The sequence below is a fragment of the Manis javanica genome, chromosome 3 (genome assembly GCF_040802235.1).
Source record: "Manis javanica isolate MJ-LG chromosome 3, MJ_LKY, whole genome shotgun sequence".
NCBI classification, from domain to species: domain Eukaryota; kingdom Metazoa; phylum Chordata; class Mammalia; order Pholidota; family Manidae; genus Manis; species Manis javanica.
The window spans coordinates 79292128-79313214 of record NC_133158.1 but is presented as its reverse complement, the minus strand read 5'-3'; the positions used below and the strand labels follow the sequence as shown (position 1 = coordinate 79313214).

Sequence of the window (21087 nt, the reverse complement as noted above, 5' to 3'; positions counted from 1 at the left end):
GGATCCTTTTCATTCACTTCTGATACTTTTCTGTCTAGCCACTTCTGAGGCCTACCAGGTACCTCCATCTCTGTGCATATTGATAGCCTGTCCGAGCTTGTTCTTCATCCTGGTATTCATGCCTCTCTTAGGGAATCCTGCTGTAGGATAGATGTACTTGGACTGCAGCTCCATTGCTGAGTACAGTCTCCTGACCATGAGGACTTGTGCTTCTCTTTGGCTTTGCTTTCTCCCATCTCCTGTCTAGTCTTCCCTAGGCCAGCCTATTTGTGTGGGGCTTGACCCCATTACCCTAATAGAAGCTTCAGGGAGACTGGAAGAGTTGGAAGGGAGGAGGATCATTCTTGGCTGTGGTGATTATAGATTTCTATGAGAAAAGATCATAGAAGACATGAGACTCGAGCCAGACTTCAGTGTGAGACCTTGATGAGAGAAGAGAATTCTATCCATGAAGAGCAGTGGGGAGAAGGAAGAGAAAAGCCCTGTGTATTTACAGGAGCATTCCGAGTGTTCTGGGTAGTGGCAGAATGCAGGGAGGTAATGTTAGAAAGTCTGTCTATACACGTAGGTAACGGAGAGGATCAAATGCAATTTATTATGCTTCCCCCTTGCCCTGAAATAGCAACTCAGTATGTTGCCATGGGAAGAGAATGGGGCAGTTATGCTTCTGTTTAAGTCTCAGTTCTGTTACATACCAGCAGAAAGGCCATGGAGCAATTTTCCTTAACTCTCAGAATTAAAATCTTTATCTCTCTACAATTGTGATGATACCCACTTTCTATAGTAGTTGTGAAGTGAAATAGCAGTGCATAAAGGATTCATTTGCTCCATTATCTCACCACCCAGAAGCCTTCTCTGAGGACACAGAGTGCTCCCTAGCATTTTATTCAAGGCCCTTCACAGCCTGACAGGACCTCGAACCCTACCCCTGCCCCACCTGTCTGAACTTCAGTCACATTACACTCATTTTCTTAAACATTGGTTTTCTGTTCTCCTACCTGCTCCCACACCTCTGCTCTTGTGAGCACCTTCCTGAAACATCTGTTGTCCTCTCTTTATCCTAGTCTTCCTTATCTCCCAGTCCCTGCTCAAAAGTCATCTGTGTCTGAAACCTAACCCCAACCCTGCCCCAGAGTAACCTGCTCCTCTTCCAAACTCCTATGGTACTTAACTATATATAGAATCCTTTCTCTGTTAATTACCTTTTAAGGCAGTCCCCAACTCCCACCTTAAATCTAATCTTATAGTTACCTAGCTGCCTAGCACAGCAGTGAATAATATTAGGAGCTTCAAAAATATTTGTCAGTTTGTTCTTGTAGGTGATTTGTTAAGAAATGAAGCAAGCTTGTATCCTAAGAGAAGATATTTGTGCCTCTGGCAGTTATAAGCAAATACAGAGGGAACTGAAACTCCTTGGGAGGACTCTTTAGAAAGGTCTAAGTAGTAAAAAGTTCTCTAAAGTTCTTAGAAATCCTACTGAAACCCATTTTTCCCCCCATAAGGCAAATGTGGTTGGTTGTCTAGACTTCTCTTTATCTCTCCCAAAGGCATGTGAGAAGTGGAAAGCTCATTTGAAACTTAAGTTTATAATATGGTATCTTTGAAAGAGACTAAGGTATAAGCTATTAATACAAATATTTTAAAAATGTTCAAATATGCACATGCTCAGGGTCAATCTGTCAAGTTAGTGGAAACAATCCTTTTGCAGTGAAACTGTTCAGGGCAGATTTTTTAATTTGCTTTGAGACTTAGGTTTAGTCAGATTCAAGATTCTTACCTCTATACACAGGCAGAAGTTTTCAAATGAGCTGTTAAATTTTCCCACACCAAGTAATATAAAAGAGTAACTGGCTTATAAAGTCAGTTGATTCTCTTTAATGTAGTGTTTCTCAACTGGGGTGATTTTTGCGCCCCAGACAACATTTGTCTATCAGGAGACATTTTTGTTCCTCATGGTTAGGGGATGCTACTTGGCATCTAGTGGGTGGAAGGCAAGAATGCTCCTGAATGTCGTACAAGGCACAGGACCTTCCGCAACAAAGAATCTTTGGACCCAAACTGTTAATAGCCGTGAAGTTGAGAAACTGCTCTAATGAGAAAAGCTGAGATATGGTGAAGATTCAAAGACATTAACATAGACTCTTAGAGAAGAAAACAAATCTTTAGAGCCCATCTAGTACTTAGGACACCTACAAGTGGGAAAATGAGGAAGGAGAGATTTAATTTCTGAAAGGAAACTCATGCACATAATTGGTTTGTTTATTTATGCCCATCTTTATTTCCGTAAGGAATTTAAAACAAAGGAGAGTGGTAAGACTTGGAAAGAATTTGGCAATCTTTGGAAGTTAGAACTAGATGTGATCTTAGAGATCACCAAGTCCAGCCGTCTTTATTTCACAGAGATTAAATGACTTGTCCAGAGCGCCGTAGCTGACTGGAAAAGACTTGAACTGTTAAATTTTCTGTATTCCTACTTCAAGTACTCCCTCCCTCAAATCACTCCACTTATCTAAGTTTCCTTGTACAGTTTCAAGTCTCAATTGCTCTATGAAATCTTGTTAATCTACTGTAGTCCCCCTTAGTCTTTAATTTATTCTACAAAATTTACTTTGTCACTTGATTAAATGTTGTCTGATACTCTTTTTTTCTTCTCTCCTTTCCTTGCTGAAATTGAAGCATAGTAAAATCTCTTGTCTCCATAATATTGCCCGTGTTGGGTAGGAGGTAGGCAGTTAAGTATATCATGATCAGTGGACTGAGCGCATCCTTGTGGTGCTTTGAAGAGGAGACGCTGCATGCTGAGACATTGTGCATGTCACTGAGACAAGAGTGCTATGTCAATTTGTTAACACTTTCTGTCTTTCCAGAGGTCTAAAGAATGGCAGAGGAGACCACCTTTTAGGTCTGTAAGGCCTACAAACATTGTTAATTATCCAAAGTTGACTAGCCTTTAAAAAACAAAAGCCAGAGGCAAAAAAAAAGTCTGTCATAGGTAACCTTACAGAAATATTATATAAGACCATTTGGCTGTGGGGAAAAAAGGGACTCATTAAAATAAGAAAACTAATTTTAGGCTTTAAAAAAATTACCAAAAAATTTCAGATAAATTTTATTTCTTTTGGCCAATAATTTTGTGAAGAAAAAAGTGAAACTTGAAAATGAAACCACAAGAAAATTATTCCTAGGATAGCTTACTGCATTGCCAAAGGTTAGCCCAGAGTACATTTTTATGGCACCATTCTAAGTGTAAAATCTGGTATCCTGATGGAATGTACACACATTTGTATGTGTTTCCATATGAACAGTGTTAATTCATTACCAAAAGATAAAGTATTGGCCACTTAGCTTGCTGGACTCCATAAGGATTCCTTACCCTAAAAAGCTGCCTTTGGGGGAATGACTGCTCTAATATGTTTGCACAGTGAAAGAGTCCATTAGTTGGGAAGGAAAGGACTTGGAATTTAATCTAAATGAAATTAATTTTAAATGGATTTAAGGTTTGGGGATTTATTGAACCACTTATCTTCCTTGGTCTTTCTTACATTTGCTACACTGTGGCCTAAGGTGAATGGAGTGCCTTGTTTTGGTTCATCCAAACTGCTCTCTTTAATACATGTTTTAAATCATTCTCAAGAAATGCTGTAGGATTATGATGATATTCTGTGATCTGAGGGAGAAACAGAGCTTGTAGGTGTCAGAGAGCCTGTTCCTGTGCAGTTAAAAGATTCAGGAATCTGCTTTGCTACAAGTTATTAAACTGGAAACATCACCACCCTATAAAATGGTAATTTTTATTGAGCTTTTCTTTCGAATAAAAAGAAATCTGGTAAAAAAGCTTTGTATTTTTCATGCCAGCCACTAGAGGGCGGAATAATCACATTTCCTGGGACAGGTATAATTCATTCTGATAAAAGAGTGGGAGGATAGAACACATTTGCTAATGTTTATCAATGGTGGAATATATAAAACAATGGTATTCCTCCTTTAGGGTGCATACTGATCAGAAGAGGAACTTGTTAAAAATGCAGCTTCCTGGACCCTAACCTCAGAGATTCTGATTTGATAGCTTTGGATTTGGAATATCATGGGATTCTCAAACATGTATCTTGGATTTACTTTGAGAAACACTAATTTTAATGTTCTGGGCAAGAATTTTTTGCCTGATTATCTTTTCTTTTAGGATCGCAAAGCAAAACGATTATTTTGGAGGGAAAAGACTTAACAAGAATACAAAGGTATAGAACTAGAATGTTAAAGACCTTTTCCATGCCTTTGTCTAACAAGTTTAAAGGAGACTTACTTTGCAAAGACTTAGCATCAAAGAAGCTACTAAAAACATGTTTTTTTGTGGAGTTATACTTCGGTCAATAGCAGTCATGAAATCCTTAGGCTACAAGTCTAAGAACTTAAAATATTCCTTTTATGACTATATCACAGTGCAAACTAATTTAATCCTTTGGGTGTCAGTAAAGACCCCATTCATAATGCCTTGGCATTGTGACAAGTAGTTGTGGTGACCTCTGAGTACAGTATATGTATTGCTGTCATCATCTTGAACATACATAGATTGTAGTAATACACATTTTCATTCTGGTAAGGGTGACGATTTTATTATTGCCAGTGCCCCAGAGAGCAGTGGCATCCTTGTGGGGAAAGTTTTGCCACTACTCTTGAAAGAAAGAAAAATGTGGTAAAATCATTCAAATCTATGATAGGTGCTGTAGCTCAAAATGTTAAGGAGATGGGGGACTGAGTAAAATGAAACTTGGTTCTGAAGGTGGGGCTTCAGATGAAATGAAATGAAAGGGAGACATTATTTTTTCAGATATATATAAAATAAGTCTCTCTCCTATGAGCCCCTCATGGACCTTCTTCCAAGAATGCAACCATCCACCCTCACATATCTCGTATGAAGGTTTTCCAGTTTTTAAGGCTCTTCTGTCATTACATGTGAATGAAAGAGTAAGTTCTGTAACCTCCCAAACATATGTACATGTGGATATAAAAAATTAATTTTGAAATTAAAAGCCAAAAATCTAGACTCATTTTGTGTGATTTTAGAGAAAAGGAAAGTTGCTTTTTTTCAGAAATTATGGTGTCTTTCTTTATTATAAGCCTTAATTAGTACTACTTTTAGTAATCTATATATGTTGGTATATGACAGTGTTCCTAAATTTTGATGCTGATATGAATTACGATACTGAGGTAGTCCTCCTAATAGAGGAACCTCTTTAAAGGTTCTATTCCTTGAAAGCCCAGTAACCTTCCAGTAATGTTAATCACTTGGGAAGCCTATTTATAGTTAATGTCTAGAGAAAATGATGAAATAAGAATTTCTGCATTATTATCATGGAGCACAGGACTTGTGGTGCTAAATTTACTGTAGAGAATTCCCTGGCTTACATAAGATAAGAAATTGAATCCTTACAAAATGGATGTACTAATGGATAGCCCGGACCTTCTCGAGCCCTGTTAGTTTTGAGTGAGCTAAGAATGGATCTTGCCTTCAACACTCTGGACAGCCAGGAAGAGCCTGTGGGTGACATGAGCGCCTTGGCTGGTCATCTCTGCCTCTTCATCCATTGTCTCCAGTGCCATGGAAACATGTTTTCTGTTTGTGCCATTGTATGACAAAGGATGGGAAACACTGGAAAGACTTTGTTCCTTAATTGTTTACAATTTTATGATCAGTTCATCACTACCCTCCAAAATGTTACATGTACCCTCTATTGATTATTGTCTAGAAAAACATCTCATGCAGCAGCATTATCAGTAACTACTTAGAAAGATGTAAAATCAAGTATGTACTTCCTTCTAAAGTTCTAAGCCAAGGTGACTTAAAAAGAAAAGTAGTTTTGAAAAACATTTATACCATCATATATTTTATAATACAGTTGGGTCACTGACGAAATCCCAAGATAAATGTGTTTAAACAGAAGCTTTCTCATTCATCGCCAGCCTCAGATTTCATCCAAATTTATTTAATGATGATGCAAGCCCACAGCATTGGTGTTGCGGTTCATCACCATGGAAGTGTTTCTGTCAACAAATCCTTGCTTTGCTATCATAAAATTGATTTTGCAGGGAAAAGGAGAATAATTGTGAAAGATTCCTTTTACTTCTAGAGATCTTCACAGTTTGGGTGTCTAAATGAATTGTGTTTAAAATCAATAACTGGCAATAAAATTGACCACACTAAATTAACATTTGTTAGGTTGGAAAAGGGAAAATGGCAATGAGCTACTTTGTCTGAAATCATCTTTTTGAATCTGACTTGGGGACCAGATTTGTAATTTAAAATGTTCCTCTGAAAGCTGTTGTTTCTTGCTACGTAAGTATGGATCATGCTCAGAGTCCTATGAACTGGTATCAGAATTCTTAAGGTGCTTTGGCTGAGTGTTTCTCACCTACGTTGCAAATGGCATAACAGTAATCCAGAAGAAAGTTCCCTCAACTAACATACTGGATGACTTTTTAAAAAAATGTACCTTTTTTATAACTTGTGTTTGTAACTATCTTTGGTTTTTATTTGCTTGTTGAGAGGTTAAGAAACAAACAAAAAACGCATGATTTTAAGTTGTAAGCTTCTGAATGTTGCCCACTTACAAGCAAAGTAGGAAGTACCTTCCTTAAGTAATCCAAAGTATTTTGAGGGCCAAATAGGAAAAACAAACAAGAATAGAATTTTTGCTTTGAAACAGAGCATATGTGAAGTTCAAGAGCATATGTCACAGTGGCTGATTCCAGGTTTGGATATAGACATATATGTTTTGTTTAATGGGAGTTTTGTCTAATATAGACTCTTGATTGTTACTGTAACTTGTGTTTCTAAGTGTGCCTTTTCTGGCTTCCTATCATATTTCAAAGCTTTTTACTGTCACTATCAGCTCATATGTGCTCACAAAAGCAAATTATGTAATATTATTTTATCCAGTTATTATCAGTAAACATTTATTAAGTTCCTAAGTTCCTAGCTTGTGCTAAGCAGAGATATTGAGATACATCTCAAGCATGACATGAAATTTGCTTCTGAGAGATCCTTTAGTTCACTTATAAATCAAATATACATAGATATTTATTTATTTATTTGAACCTCTTCTTCCTCTGTGATCAGAAGTTGAATTGTAAAAGGGAAGTAGGTCCTGTTTGTTCTTAAGGAAGAATTAAAAGACACTATGAACAGGAAATAAAATTGTATTGTACATGCAAAAGTGTAACACAAAATGACCAAAAGAAAATTCAGCAAGCAATGATAAAAATAACAAATTATTTACTGCTTTAAAATGTTAAGGTATTTCAAGACAAGTTGCAGTCAAATTAATGTGAGTTATGGAAAATGAAATACATAAAGATGTATTTATACAAGTGCAGACTAAATATTTTCCATATGGGTATGTAAATGAAAAGATATACAGTAAGTGCACACTTGATATGACTATGCAGGCAACAGTTAGTTTCAGATACTTTCGAATAGTTCATGCACAAACCTTCCCAAAGTACAAGTTCTGTGAGTCTTTTTGGGGATGTGGAGGGATAATTAAAAAGGACTGAGTTCCTCGCAATAATATCAGTATAGACTGGATGAGGGTGAGGGTCATCAGTTATATATATTACTTACTGTAATTTGTGATTGTCGAGGAAGAGGTGTGGCAGTTGGTGTGATAGTAATACTGCTGGTGACTTTACTGGTTGTTTTGTTTAGTGCCCCATTAGGTAAGCCTTGAGTTCGGTTATCCTGCAATGGTGTGGAAGGGCTGGCAGGTCTCATGGGGCTGGTTACAGCTTGCATGTAAGGATTTCCTAAGTGAATGTGGATTTTATTATCCTCAGTAGTTATCACACTTGAACTATTACTGTTTGAACGTTGAAACTGCCATGATGATTGCCGGTCAGGGGAGACTCTGAAAATTGCATGCTTGGCACTGATTTCTATAGGCTCTGGGGAGCGTCCCTGCTCAGGAGAGCTAGCTGAACCAGTCACAGCCAACACCTGAATAGGCGACATTGTCCTTTCTGGAGTTATGGAACCACAAGACTCTGGGGTCTGTGCTCTGGCAAAGGTTGCCATAGTAATTGGGGACATGCTTTGCTCTAAATTCACGAGGCCTTCGGCAGAGCTTTTGGATTTCACTGGTGTTATGGAGGCATTTTGGAGGATAGTTATCCTTTGCTTTGGAGTGCCACAGTTTGGTATCACTGCAGTGCTTGTGTAAGAGTGAGGACTTTCTGTGGTCGGACTTGTAATTTCAAGAGTGGCAGTGTTCTGTACATGGTCTGGAGTAACCTTTATGTGAAGTGGCTGCCCAGGAGTGTGGCTCAGAACTAGATCTCCAGGTTGCACAAAGTTGCCATTAGGTTTAGTTTGTATTTTTCCATTCTGAGGATGTCCCTCCTTGGACTTCATCCAAGGAATCCATAACTTCCTGTTAACAGGACAGGGAGTAGATGAGTTGCATTTGACGGACAGCATGGATTCCTCATCATTAGGGTCCTCATTCTGGTCCTCACTTTCCTCATACAACTGACCATTGATGACTGCCCGTTCCAGAGGAATGAGACTCTTATAATCGGGTGGCTCATTGTCTACTGCTTCCGTTTGAACTTCTTTAGAAAATACTTGAGGTTCAGAGATGATTCTTCCATTGAGACTAGGCCGGAGGCTCTTACTGAAATGCCGGTACCGCCCTAACTCTTTGGTGAGGTTTTCAATCTCTCTTCCTAAATCTCTGTTCCTGTTTTCTTGTTGATTGAGTTTCTTTTGCAGAACTGAATGCTCTCCCTGGAGGTGACATATCAGGTCCTCAGTTGCCATATATTCATGAATTTTTTCTTTGAGTGCATCCACTTCTCTTGAGAGGTGCCCTGATTTCGCTTCTTCTTCTTGAAGCCTTTTAAAAAGCCATTGTTCGTGGCTAGATTCTGTCTTTACTGCTAACTTGTACTTGGCAAGTTCTATTTTAACATGTTCCAGCTCTTCAGACAAAAACTGAGCTTTGTCTCGTTCATTAGCATACCTCCGTTCTAGAGTCTCGTACTCATCTTCTGTTTTCATGAGGTCATCCTCAATGGCTTTCATATCCTTTAACTTGAGTCTCAGTCCTTCCACTTCTTGAGAGAGCTCTTTAATCTTACTGTTTTCTTGGTGTAATGCTGCTGTGGACTTACTAGAATCTTGATTTAATTTGTTTTTTAGAAAGTCTTTCTCAATTGCTTCCAGTGATTGAAGTCTATTTTTCAACATACTAACTTTGGACAGGAGTTCATTTCCTTTTTCTTCTTCTGCTTTTAGTTTGTTTTTTAGATCATCTCTCTCCTTGGTTACAGTGTACATTTTTTCTTCCACATCGGTTTTGGACTTAAGTGCCCTTTTAGTTTCCTCAATTAACTTCTCAGTAACCGTTGTCACTTTATTTTGCTCAACTTGAAGCTGAGAAGCAACAGCTTGTAACTTATCTTCAGTTTGCTTTAATTTTTCACTCATTGTTTTCCTTTCATCTACCAGCATGACAGTTAATGTTTTCAGTTTAGTTAAATCCTCTTTTAGTGTCAACTCCGTCTTTTCCAGCTGACTTTCAATGGCTTCTAGCTCTTTGATCCTTACTTTTAAACTCTCCAGTTCTTGAGACAACTGCTTTGTCGTCATCTTTTCTTTTTCTAAACTGCATTTCAGAGAGTAACATTCTTGTTTGCTTTTGTTGAAAGCATCTTCTAATTTTTCAAGAGCCATAATCCTTTTATTGAGTTTTTCAACCTCAAGTTTAAAGTCTCTACTCTGTGATGTTTCCTTTTCGAGCCTCTTATTAAGATCTCTGCACTGCTCCTCCATTTTTATGAGCTCTTCATCCTTGCCTTCCATTTCTAGCACACGTTTCCTGAGCTCCTCCACCTCAGCCATTATACCAGAGTTTCCATATTCCCCCATGTTGATCTTTTCTTTGATATCTTGTAGCTCTTCTTCTGCTTTTCGTAGAGATCTGTTTGTCTCTTCTAACTCATCAATTTGCCGACTGAGCGCCGCCAGCTTTTGTCGAAGCTGGCGATTCTGGCTGTCCTCGTTGGTGAGCTTTGCCATAATTACTTCTTGGTTCTGATGAAGCTTTGTGGTCTGCGCATGCAGTTCTTTCTCTAGTCTGGCTGCCTTCTGCTCTTCCTCCTGGACCCTGGCTTCAGCAAGGGCTAGTTTAGCTTGAGTTTCTTTTGCACTTGTGGTTAGGTCTTGGACTTTCTGCCTGTGTAGGGCAAGCTGTGCCGTCAGCCTTTGTTGTTCATCCACTACCATCAAAGCAAAAGACTTGAGTTTGCTCAGCTCCTGTTTCAGGGCAGCGACCCTCTTCTCCCTTTCTCGCTCCTCCTCCTCCTGGGTCCTTGTTTCCCGGTCCGTCAGCCTCTTCAGTCTGAAAAATAACAAGAGTGTGATTGGTGCCTTAGTAGCTTGCCAGCTATGACTAAACATTTATGTAGTTTAGAAAGATGGAATCAGCTCATACAGAATATGGAAGGAAATTCCCGAGTTTGAGGGGAGGAGAGCTTCAATGAACAGGTATCTTGGTTTTTCTTTTCACTACCCACTCTCTCCACCCTTTATGGATTGGTAAGAGATGCAGTTTCCCAGGAGCCTTGGTAGAGGAGCTAAGGGAAAGAATGTTCAGTTTGAATTGCTGTGTGATAACATAATCAGTAGGCAGTGTAGTCTGAGGGCTGTAAAAACAGGCATGAGTTTGAGGCTCAGTTGGACCTGGCTTTAATTAACTGGTTAATTAACCTGGGCACTTATTTAACATCTCTGAGCTTCAGTTCCCTCATATGAGAAATGGAGGCAATAATTGTATTATCTTGGACATGTGTGAAAATTAAATGAGATAATTCATCTAAGATTTTCACAGTGCTAGCACATAGTTAGCACCTGGTGAGTATTGTTGCTGTTCTTTTTTATTAATATGGTTATTACATTTATCAGACAGTTTGCTTGAGTGGTACATTAATGTTTGGTGCTCAACTTCTTGATTCATGGTTAAGGTTTTATTCACATTGGTTAGTTACTCACTTTACTGATGGATCTCTCTACCAATTAAAACTTGGTTTACACTAGCAAGACATTGTGCCGGCAGTCACTCACTTCTCATTTATCTTTATCCCCATGGTGGCTGGTAGATCCATGTGGGGAGCTGAGAGGCATCTAAGGGGGTTTAGACTTTTCGTAATAGATGGAAGGACATGGGGTTTGACAGGAAAGAGCCTATTGATGGGAGTCACATGCTAGAAATGATGGAGGAAAAAACTCTATTGTCAGGAATGTAACGATTACCTCTTAAATGATAATTTTGTTACAACATGTTATTTTTTTTCTTTTATGTTTTAAATGTATCAGCATAACAGGAGGGCATTTAACATGCACATTTTTCCTCAGGAGTAAGGTCACAGTTTAAATTTGTGGCACTCTTAATTACACTAGTGGTGAGCTGATTATAGAGGATGTAATTATAGCTTTGCAATGTTCTTATACAGAAGCTAAAACAATGGAATCCCTGAAAAATTAAACTAAAGGACTTGTCCCACATTTGTTTTCTGATCAAGCATAAAGAGTTCATAATGTTTTAATATATCTTTTCTATTAGGAATGATCAATTATCCAATGCATGTCTTTAATCCATGCTATAAAACTTTGTTTTTGAAAGTTTAAGGATTTGAGAGGACATTTTAAAAGGAAATTAATTTGGGGCAGTCTCCTTGGAAATAGAGTCCTTTTTGAGGTCCTAATCTGCTTTTTTTCTGTAATTATACTACACAGAGGGGAACATGTTTAAAATAATTATGTAATGTAAGAACTCTTAAACATTTTTATGGGGAGGATCCACTTTTTGTTTTTCCTGTTTTGAGAACCTGACAGAGGCTGGCCCAAGGGCTGCGGCCTGTGAAACTCTGAAGAAGCTGGGCTGGGTGCTGGGGAGGGGTGGTTGATGATCTCATCCACAGTCTTGGCAGAAGGCTTCCCCATGGCTTCTGGCCCTGTCCCACTCCCTATTTGAGACACCTAGGAGCCTGAGAAGAACAACATGGTGTCTCTTTCCTGAGTGGTCATGAGACTTCACAAGCCACTGGCAGATTCTATGGGTAAACTGTTTTGTTGGTGAAATTGTTACAGAAACTTTGGTAAAGTGCTTCTCCCTCCCACCTTTACATTAGAATTCCATTTAACAATGTGCTGGGTATAACTGCAGTGAAATATTTTCCCCTCTTCATATCACAGTTCTTAGAGTTTGTTAGAGAACAGTTTCACAAAAACTTTTCAGGATTTCTTTTCAACTTATTAAATAATGCCATGTGCTATTTCATTTTCATGAGAAGGAGGTGTGTTTGCTTAGGATATAAAGGAGGGAAGTTTTTTTGCCAGTATAATGAAAAGGGCATTAAAATTGAAGGTTACTAGTGAATCTTGGCAGTGCCATAGTCAGCCAAAAAGATTTTCAAGAAGTGTCATTGTTTCCATTGTGTTCAGTGTTTTGTGGCAGCAAGTATGAGGCACCTTTTTCATCACAGTGCAAGCTCAAGTGTCTTTTTCACAGTTTCTGGAAATCAGCTGGCGTCCTCATTTGTTCCCAAACCCCATCTTACAAGATAAGTACATAAAACTGGTCATTTGAACACATTCATGTCCATCATTTCCTTACTACTTGTTTCCTTACTACTCTGGGCCAGTCCCATGAGCACACCACAGGACATTCAACAAGCTAGTCAGGTAAAGCCTGTCAGGGAGGGAAACAGGAGTTTATGTGCAAAAAGAGTTATACTCTTAACCATCAAGGAGGAGCTTCAGGCCAGCAACCATGTCTGGAGTATTTGAAGGTTGAAGTTTGAAGTTAGTTTATGGTCTGAAGAAAAACCATTTGTTTGCAAAGTTAGCTGGTCCTCAGAAAGTTTGAAGCTTCAAACCTGGCCTTTTGTACACAGTCTCCTAAATAAGGAAGCTGATTGTCACATTGCTAATTGCTAATGCAGGGATCTGTATATGTGTGTGTATATATGTAAATAATGTGTGTGGGTTTTTTTTCAAGTACATATGAATGCTTTCAGCAAACATTTGCTGAATATTGAGTATTTTAGTTGTTTGAGGTTCACAATCACTTATCTAAAACTTTTGAAGACAAATGACTTCAAAATTCTAGAGTTTTTCATATTTTATAAAGGCACTAAGGTGTGTGCACCATATATAACAGCTCCAGTTGGCCTATGGCACCACCTCCTAGGTAACCTCTGAATGCTTCTGCAGTGAATTGTGTGAATAGTCACACAAAGTGGAATAATTAAGATAATAAGTAGTCTCACATCTATTCAGGTTTTACTACCAAATAAGTTCTGATAAGAAGTTTTGCTGCCACAATTTAGCAAAAACTTTGTTTGGTTTTTAGATTTTCTAAATTGCATACAAGGGATGGTGGATGTGTACAGTGAAGGTACAGATGACTGGTGTCTTTTGAATAAGGATAATGTGGGGTTAAGGGCTCTCAGCCTGTTTCTTCTCTAGTAGGATTTGGGTTTTAAACCCAACAGCAGCTTAATTTTCTGTCTCCATTATATTTCTTTTCATATTAACAGATTTTAGGCATTGATGCTGACTGATTTTATATGCTAATATTGATTATCATTACCTCTAGGTTAGGTGTTAAAAACAGATAAATGATTTTGAGAGTATTTAACCCAGTGTACTCATAATCATGAAAGTAGCATAGACCTTGATACACCGAATGTCCAGATATGAAATTCATCACCTCAGAGCTGTATAGTCAAATTACTGCTCCATTTTCCAGGAATATTTCTAATTAAAACCTTTATGCAGAGATATTTGTGTAATATATGCTACCAGTTTCTCTACCTTCAGCAGTATTAATGTTTTCAGCTAAGTGATTCTTTATTGTGGGGGCTGTCCTGGGCACTGTAAGGCATTTAGCTGTGTTCTTGATTTCTACTCACTAGGCACCAGTAGCAACCCTCTTCTCCCCAGTTGTGACAACCAAATCTGTCTCCTCCAGACATTGCCCAATGTCTCGTGGAGTGGGGGGAAATTGCCCCCACTGGAGAACTGATCTGTGCCTGTGTGTATATGTCAGTCTATCATTAGAAGTTAGACTCTCCACTGTCCTGCCTTACTTAGCTTTAAGTAAGCAGATACAAAGGGAAGTTCCCACGTAAGTTACATATACACCTGGTAATTCTATCATCCCTGCAAATGGCCTCTTATTTATCAGTGCTTCTTGCAGTTTAAGATGTATTTGAATCACCTAGGAATCTGTTAAATTGCAGATTACAATTCAGTACATGGGGATGGACCTCAATCTTTGCTTTATAACAAGCTCCTAGGTGATGCTAAGACTGACTGTGTGTAGCAAGGCTTTATTATTTACACATCAGATGGTTTCTACAAGTGGTATTTTGGCTGAATATTGATTGTACCCCAATCTGTGGCACAGGCTATATTCCTGACCTACAGGGCCATCCATTTTTTCAAAGAGAACATCATATAGGAGACTATGACTATTAGCTAAAATCCATCTGCATTACTGGAAAAAATAACTCAGAGTGCATATCGTAAGTGGTAGATCAGCTAGCAAAATTTTCACCTAAAAAAGGCAGTAAGTAATTTTAATTCCAATTTGTGATTTTCCTCACACAACCCAAAGACTAAAGCATAGGAGTTATATAATAAGTGGCATTTTTTATCTAATGTCAATGATGTTCTGCCAAGCCCTGAGCTCAGTCTACATACCTGCTAGTCCTATATTCATGGTAAATTTACAGGGTTTGGGATTATTACTTCTCTTTTAGCCATGAAAATTGAAGCTCAGAAAGGTCAGGAAGGGGTAAAGCCTGTAATGATTTTCTATTCCACACTGCCACCAAACTATTGGATGGAATTGGTCCACCTACAGTGTCTTTCTCAAGGGACACTCTCTGTAATAAACTATCAACATAAAGAAAAATGATCATTTATCATTGTGCTGCACTCTTTTCAGCTCACATCTCATAGAGAAGGGTTTTCAAATATTTGCTCTTCTATCTCCTAAAGTAATTTTTATTAGGTTCAGCTAGTTTGTTCATATAAAGAATAATCATAGCACTTCCCTTAGCAAATGTTACCTACTTTTTTCAGCTTATTGAGGTATATTGACAAAACTAAGATACCTTAAGTCAATAACATAATAGTTTGATTTATATGAGAGTTATGAAAAGATTCCCACCAAATTAACACACCACCTCACCTCGCATGTTCATTTTTTGTGTGGTAAGTTCTGCTCTCTCAGCAAATTTCAGTTACATAATACAGTATTAACTGTAGTCAACATACTACAGCTTAGACCCACAGACCTAACTCAATTTAAAACTGGAAGTTTGTGCCCGTCTACCAACCTCACTCTTTACCCCTCTTGCCACCCCACCCCTGCCAGCCCCTGACAAGCCCCTGACAAACCACTCTACTCTGTTTCTGTGAATTCAGCCTTTTTTTTTAAAGATTCCACATATAAGTGATACTGTGCAGTATTTGTCTTTCTCTATCTGGCTTATTTCACTTAGTTTATGCCCTCCAGGTTCATCCATGTTGTTGCACATAGTAGGATTTCTTTCTTTTTAAGGGTTAGTAATATTCCATTATATTTTATTTACATGTATCATATATATACATATGAAATCATACATATACATAACATTTTTTTTATCCAGTTATCTTTTGTCAGACACTTAGATTGTTACCATACCTTGGCTGTTGCCAATAATGCTGCAGTGAACATGGGAGTATAGCTATATCTCTGAGAGGGTGATTTCATATCCTTTGGATGTATACCCAGAAGGGGGATTGCTGGGTCATACAGTATTTCTGTTTTTAATTTCTTGAGGAACCGCCATACTGTTTTCCGTAGTAACTGTCCCAGTTTACATTTCCACCAACAGTGTACAGGAGTTCCCGTTTCTCCATATTCTCACCAGCATCTGTCACCCCTTTCTGAGAGTAGGCATGCTAATGGTGTGAGGTGATAGTTCATTGTGGCCATGATTTACATTTCCTGATGAGTGATGTGGAGCACCTTCTTCATGTACCTGTTGGCCATTTGTGTATCTTTGGAAAAATGTGATTAAGGTCCCTTGCTCATTTTTTAACTGGGTTATTTGCTTTTTTATTTTTATTTTTGCGTATTTTTTGCCATCAAGTTATATGAGTTGCTTGTATATTTGGCTGTATATGTGCAGCCAGTATTTCCCCCATTCTATAAGTTACCTTGTCATCTGCTGAAGGTGTCCTTTGCTGTCCAGAAGCTTTCAGTTTTATGTAAGAACTTGTTGCCTTTGCTCCTGGTATCACACCCCAAAATAAATGCCACAACCAATGTCAGGGAGCTTACCTCTTGTGTTTTCTTCCAGAAGTTTTATAGTTTTCAGGTCTCACACTTAAACCTTTAATCCATTTTGAGTTGATGTTTGAGGTAAGATAGGGGTCCAGCGCATTATTTCGCAGATGAATATCCAGTTTTCCCAGCACCATTTAGTGAATGACTCTCCTTTCCCTGTTGTATATTCCTGGCTCCTTTTTTGAAAATTAATTGACCATATATGGATGAGTTTATTTCTGGGCTCTCTTTTCTGTTCCCTTGATCTATGTCTGTTTTTATACAAATACTGACTGTCTTGATTACTATACCTTTGTAATAAGTTTGAAATCAGGAAGTGTGATGCCTCCAGCTTTGTTCTTTTTCAGATTGCTTTGGCTATTTGGTGTCTTCTGTGAGTTCATATACATTTTAAGATTATTTCTTATAGTTTTGTGAAAAATGCTTTTGGCATTTTGGTAGGGACTGCATTGAATTTGTAGATTGTTTTGGATAATATGGAAATCTTAACAATATTAATCCTTCCAGTCTGGGAACAGAGAGTATCTTTCCATTTGTGTATACTTCAGTTTATTTCATCAATGTTTTACAGTTTTCACTGTATGGAGCTTTACCTCCTTAATTAAATTTATTCCTAAGTATTTTACTCTTTTGAAGCTATTAAATGTTTTCTTAAGTTCTCTCTCTGATAGTTCTAATATAATTTCTAAAAACTAAATATCCCTTCCCACATTTTAAAGCAGGCATCTAGATTTTTTTTAATTCAAGATTTAAATAATTGCAAAAGATATATATTAACATCTGTTGTAGAACTTACAAAGTCATCATTGGCAAACCAGTCTGTCAAATCAGACATTCAGGAAAAGCCTGACTAAATTTTTCAACTTTTAGTGAATGTGTGACTACACAAGCCTCTGACAACCATTTCGCTTCTAAAAGAGACAAGCACAGTGGCTTTCCCTGCCTTGTCCCCAGATGAAGAAACAAGAACTGCTCTATTCCGTGGTTGGTTCTGAAGTTGCTGCTGCTCTGCTCTCATGGGACTCTCTCAGGAATGTCTATCTGCAGTTGTCCCTTTGTGCCCCAAAGAGGTTTATAACCCGGGAAGATGCATTTGATAAGATTTGTTAAGTAAAAAGAAAAAAACTTTTTTAAAGTGTTGTTGGAGAGGGTGAACTCATAGAGAGCAGAAGCACTTTTTCTGAAATACCAGTTTTGGAAAATGTATGTATAAGAATTACAGATGCAGACACTGATTTCCTTAAAATTCTCCATGCTTGTACCCATGGAAAGTCTTTGTGATCCTCAGGGATGTGTGTACTCCAGTTTGAAGACTACTGACTTGGATTCCTCTTATTCATGTTCATGTATTGACACCACAGGATTATAGGAATATTCATTGAATCCTGTCCAGTAAAAACAGGTTGTGGAAGCTGGTTTTATGGACACAAATTGAGGTAGTTAAATCCAGACTGGCTTAAAGCAGTGTCTTATTACAGCTTTTCTTTAGAATTTCAGTTACGGCTCAGAGCTGTTATAACTTACTGCGGTTTATCACTCTTATGTGCAATACCAGTTACTGTTTTTTCAAAAATGTATCTGTCATCTTGAATGTTTTTTGATGCTAACTGCAATGCTAGTCCTTTATTACACATTATACATCCAGAAGGTCTTTTTAGTTTTTATTTACACACCATCTCTGTATGAGACATGTGTTGTAATATGCATCATATAACACATATGGTGTGTAGATGCTGTCATACCAATGACACCCATAATAGCTTATATAATTTTTACCATTTTTTTATTTTTGTCCTATTTGTGTACATTACCATTAAACCTACTTAAATATAAGTTTCTTAAGAATACAAACATGTCTCACTCATTTGTATCTTCAACAAATGGGTCTATCATAAAGCTCTTACATGTGAAGGTTACCAAATCAATGTTTTTAGAATGAATGAAAGAATGAACAAATATGCCTTCCTGTGGAAAATACTGAGGCATTGTCCTAAGTAATTATATAGAATTTTTAAAGATGTCCTAATGTTTACCATGTGCATAATTTTAGGTATTTAAGGAAAAGCGGTGTAAATAGTTTTTCCAAGTACATTACTCCCTCTAGAAAGAATCAAGACCGTTGGAACTCTTCCTCTTCTTCAGATTTTCCTGCATTAGAAATATATGTGCTTATTTGCGTAAGGAGAAGAGAGATGTGTGGTAAATGTTCACATCCTAGCCCCTCACTCTCTGGTTATTTCATCTCTGCAAACAAAGGAGTGGTTCTTTGGACAAATATGTTTATTACACAAGCAGCATTACATCAACAGCAGATGAAACTGAAAAGGAAATATTCATCTGTAATTTGACCACCCTAATACATCCATTATGTTTCTACTTTTCTAGTTTTTCAGACAACTGGCCCACATAAATAAAGTTAGGGTATGTATCAAGCAATAAAACCAACTCCACAAGCCATTAATGGCATTGGGTTGTTTTTATTAGCTATAGAAATCAACCTGTAAGTAGTGAGCGACTTGAGTTCAGCTTAGCTTCTCATCTGTCATTTTTAGGAGACAAATACTCTGCTGTATTCATTATGTGGATCTTGAATTTAAAACTTCTGGTGTTTTGAATATGGCAAGACTTGTGTTCTATTACTTTGCAAACATCGAAGGACTATAGTCAGATGGGGCTGTACTGAGGTGAACAGGGGAAGGTTCCTGTTCTTAAAGTGTTTGTAGGGATAGTTACAATGCAGTTCAGTTAAGACTCCAGAGCAGTAGCTCTCAAACTTTTTGTTCTCACAACTCCTTTACCCTCTTAAGAATTATTGTGGACTCTAAATTTAGAGTTTTTTTGATTGTGTAGGTTGTATCTATTAATATTTACTGTATTAGGAATTCAACTAAGGTATTTTAAAATATCCATGTAGTCATTAAAAATAATAAACATAGTTAACATGTTTTTATGAAAAATAACTTTTTCAAATAAAAAACAGTAGGAAGAATTGTATTTTTTCTATTTCTGCAAACTCTGATGTCAGGTTTAATTAAAGACAGCTCTTTTCTCAAATGTGTTTCACACATTCCATTAGCTGTCAGAGCAATGACATCACTACATGTCATGTAGCCTCTGGAAAACTCCTTGTGCATTTGTGAGAGAATAAGAGCAAAAAAGTTAGTCTTATGAAAATTGCTTGAAAGAGTCCACACTTTGAGAGCGATTACTTGTGAGAATAGACAGTTGAAGCATAGATGGCAAAGGTGTTTTTCTCTGGAAAAGTCTCTGGTTTGGCCTCTTACCTTCTTTAGGCTGTTACCAAGTAAGTCCTTTGTTTCATCCTGATGACGTCTCAAGATTCACTGTCCTAGTCAGTACTTGTTTCCATCATTAATAAAACTAGTATTTGCTCCCCACCTTAGGTGGAAGATTCTGTGTTCAGATACCTCTCTCCTAGTTCTTAGAAAAATCCTAAATGACAAAACTGTCTTCATAAGACATTGTATTTTGTTTGAAACCACAATTTGAAATAAAGGCACGGAAACTGAGTTACTTGGTTTTTAAAATGGTTCCATCCCCAGTGAGGTGCAGATGACCTGACATTTAATTCATTTCAAACTTTAATGAGTACCTACTATGTACCAGGTACTTTGCTTGTTGTGTTACCTGTTTCTGTCAAAATACGCCTGTATACTTGCATAGATCATTCTGATGAAACTTATAATAGTTTGCCATCAAAAAACAAATAGCAATGGTGATACCAAAACCTGTTTGGTCTTAAGATATACAAAACAGTGTATCTCTTATTTAGTCCTAAGAGTGTAACAACTTTTTGGGCCTCAATTCCTATATTTGCTTTCATTCTTCCAGAGCTAGTTTAATATATTATTTGTTCCTGATTTAACATGTTAGTTACTAAGCAGAAAACTTCATACATCACACTGCTATATTCATTTTTCTATCTGCTCTCATGGCTAGACTTTGGTAGTCTGGTTATTATTAGATCCCACTATAGCTTTTAGCAATTCTTATCTAATATATAACTTTAATTGCTGCATTGCATTGATGGCAGCTATGTTCATTGTTAAATAACCACAGAGTTCTAAGCAGTTTGCAGAGCATTTACATGGAATTTATTGGAAAGCTTCCTTAGGCTGAGGTAAGTTTTTAGTAATCAGGCTTATAATGTATGTTTCCTTTATCTACTACTCCCTGCTTTTTCAATGGGACTTTTCACTGTTTAGTCTAATTTTTAGGAGCACTCATAAAAATAGCTAGGACCAGTCTTTTTTTATTCTATGTATGCTGCTTCCTTTTATTTCTTTCACAAGTCAAAGGTTTTCTAAAAATTACAGCTATAGCATACCATAGTCATAATGTAATGCTCAATTCATTTGACATGGTCAGCAAGATCTAGAAGAACAGTAACACTTTTTTTGGCATCTGCTAGCTGAGTATGAGTATACATCTGTGTCTGCTTTATGTCCTTATTACTGAAAATCCTGTCATCATCATTGAGATCATTTGGAGATGCCATAAATGGGTCTAAATCCAGCAAGCTGGGTTACTATTTTTCTTTACTGTGAAATAAGAATTAGGGCATGAAGTGATGGAGGAGGCTTTAGCTAGTATCAGAGAAATATCTGGTAAAATTAGAGCACTATGAGTCAGGACTCTTCATTATCTGAACAATCTTGTTTGGTTCCCC

The 21087-nt window shown here is 37.5% G+C and overlaps 2 protein-coding genes across 11 annotated transcripts in view; one reads left to right on the top strand and one right to left on the bottom strand.

Moving 5' to 3' along the window:
- Positions 1-21087, top strand: part of CMSS1 (cms1 ribosomal small subunit homolog) — a 382078-nt gene that overhangs the window by 17530 nt on the left and 343461 nt on the right. The gene's annotated exons all lie outside the window — the stretch shown is intronic.
- Positions 1-21087, bottom strand: part of FILIP1L (filamin A interacting protein 1 like) — a 304769-nt gene that overhangs the window by 8273 nt on the left and 275409 nt on the right. For 5 of the 6 annotated variants that reach the window (XM_073231768.1, XM_036998635.2, XM_036998636.2 and 2 more), the window contains one exon: positions 6472-10394. In XM_073231768.1, the coding sequence (XP_073087869.1) occupies positions 7598-10394 (2797 nt within the window). In that variant the 3' untranslated portion in view covers positions 6472-7597. Of the gene's footprint in view, positions 1-6471; positions 10395-21087 lie in introns of those variants that run through there. The other variant, XM_036998633.2, reaches the window with a different exon arrangement.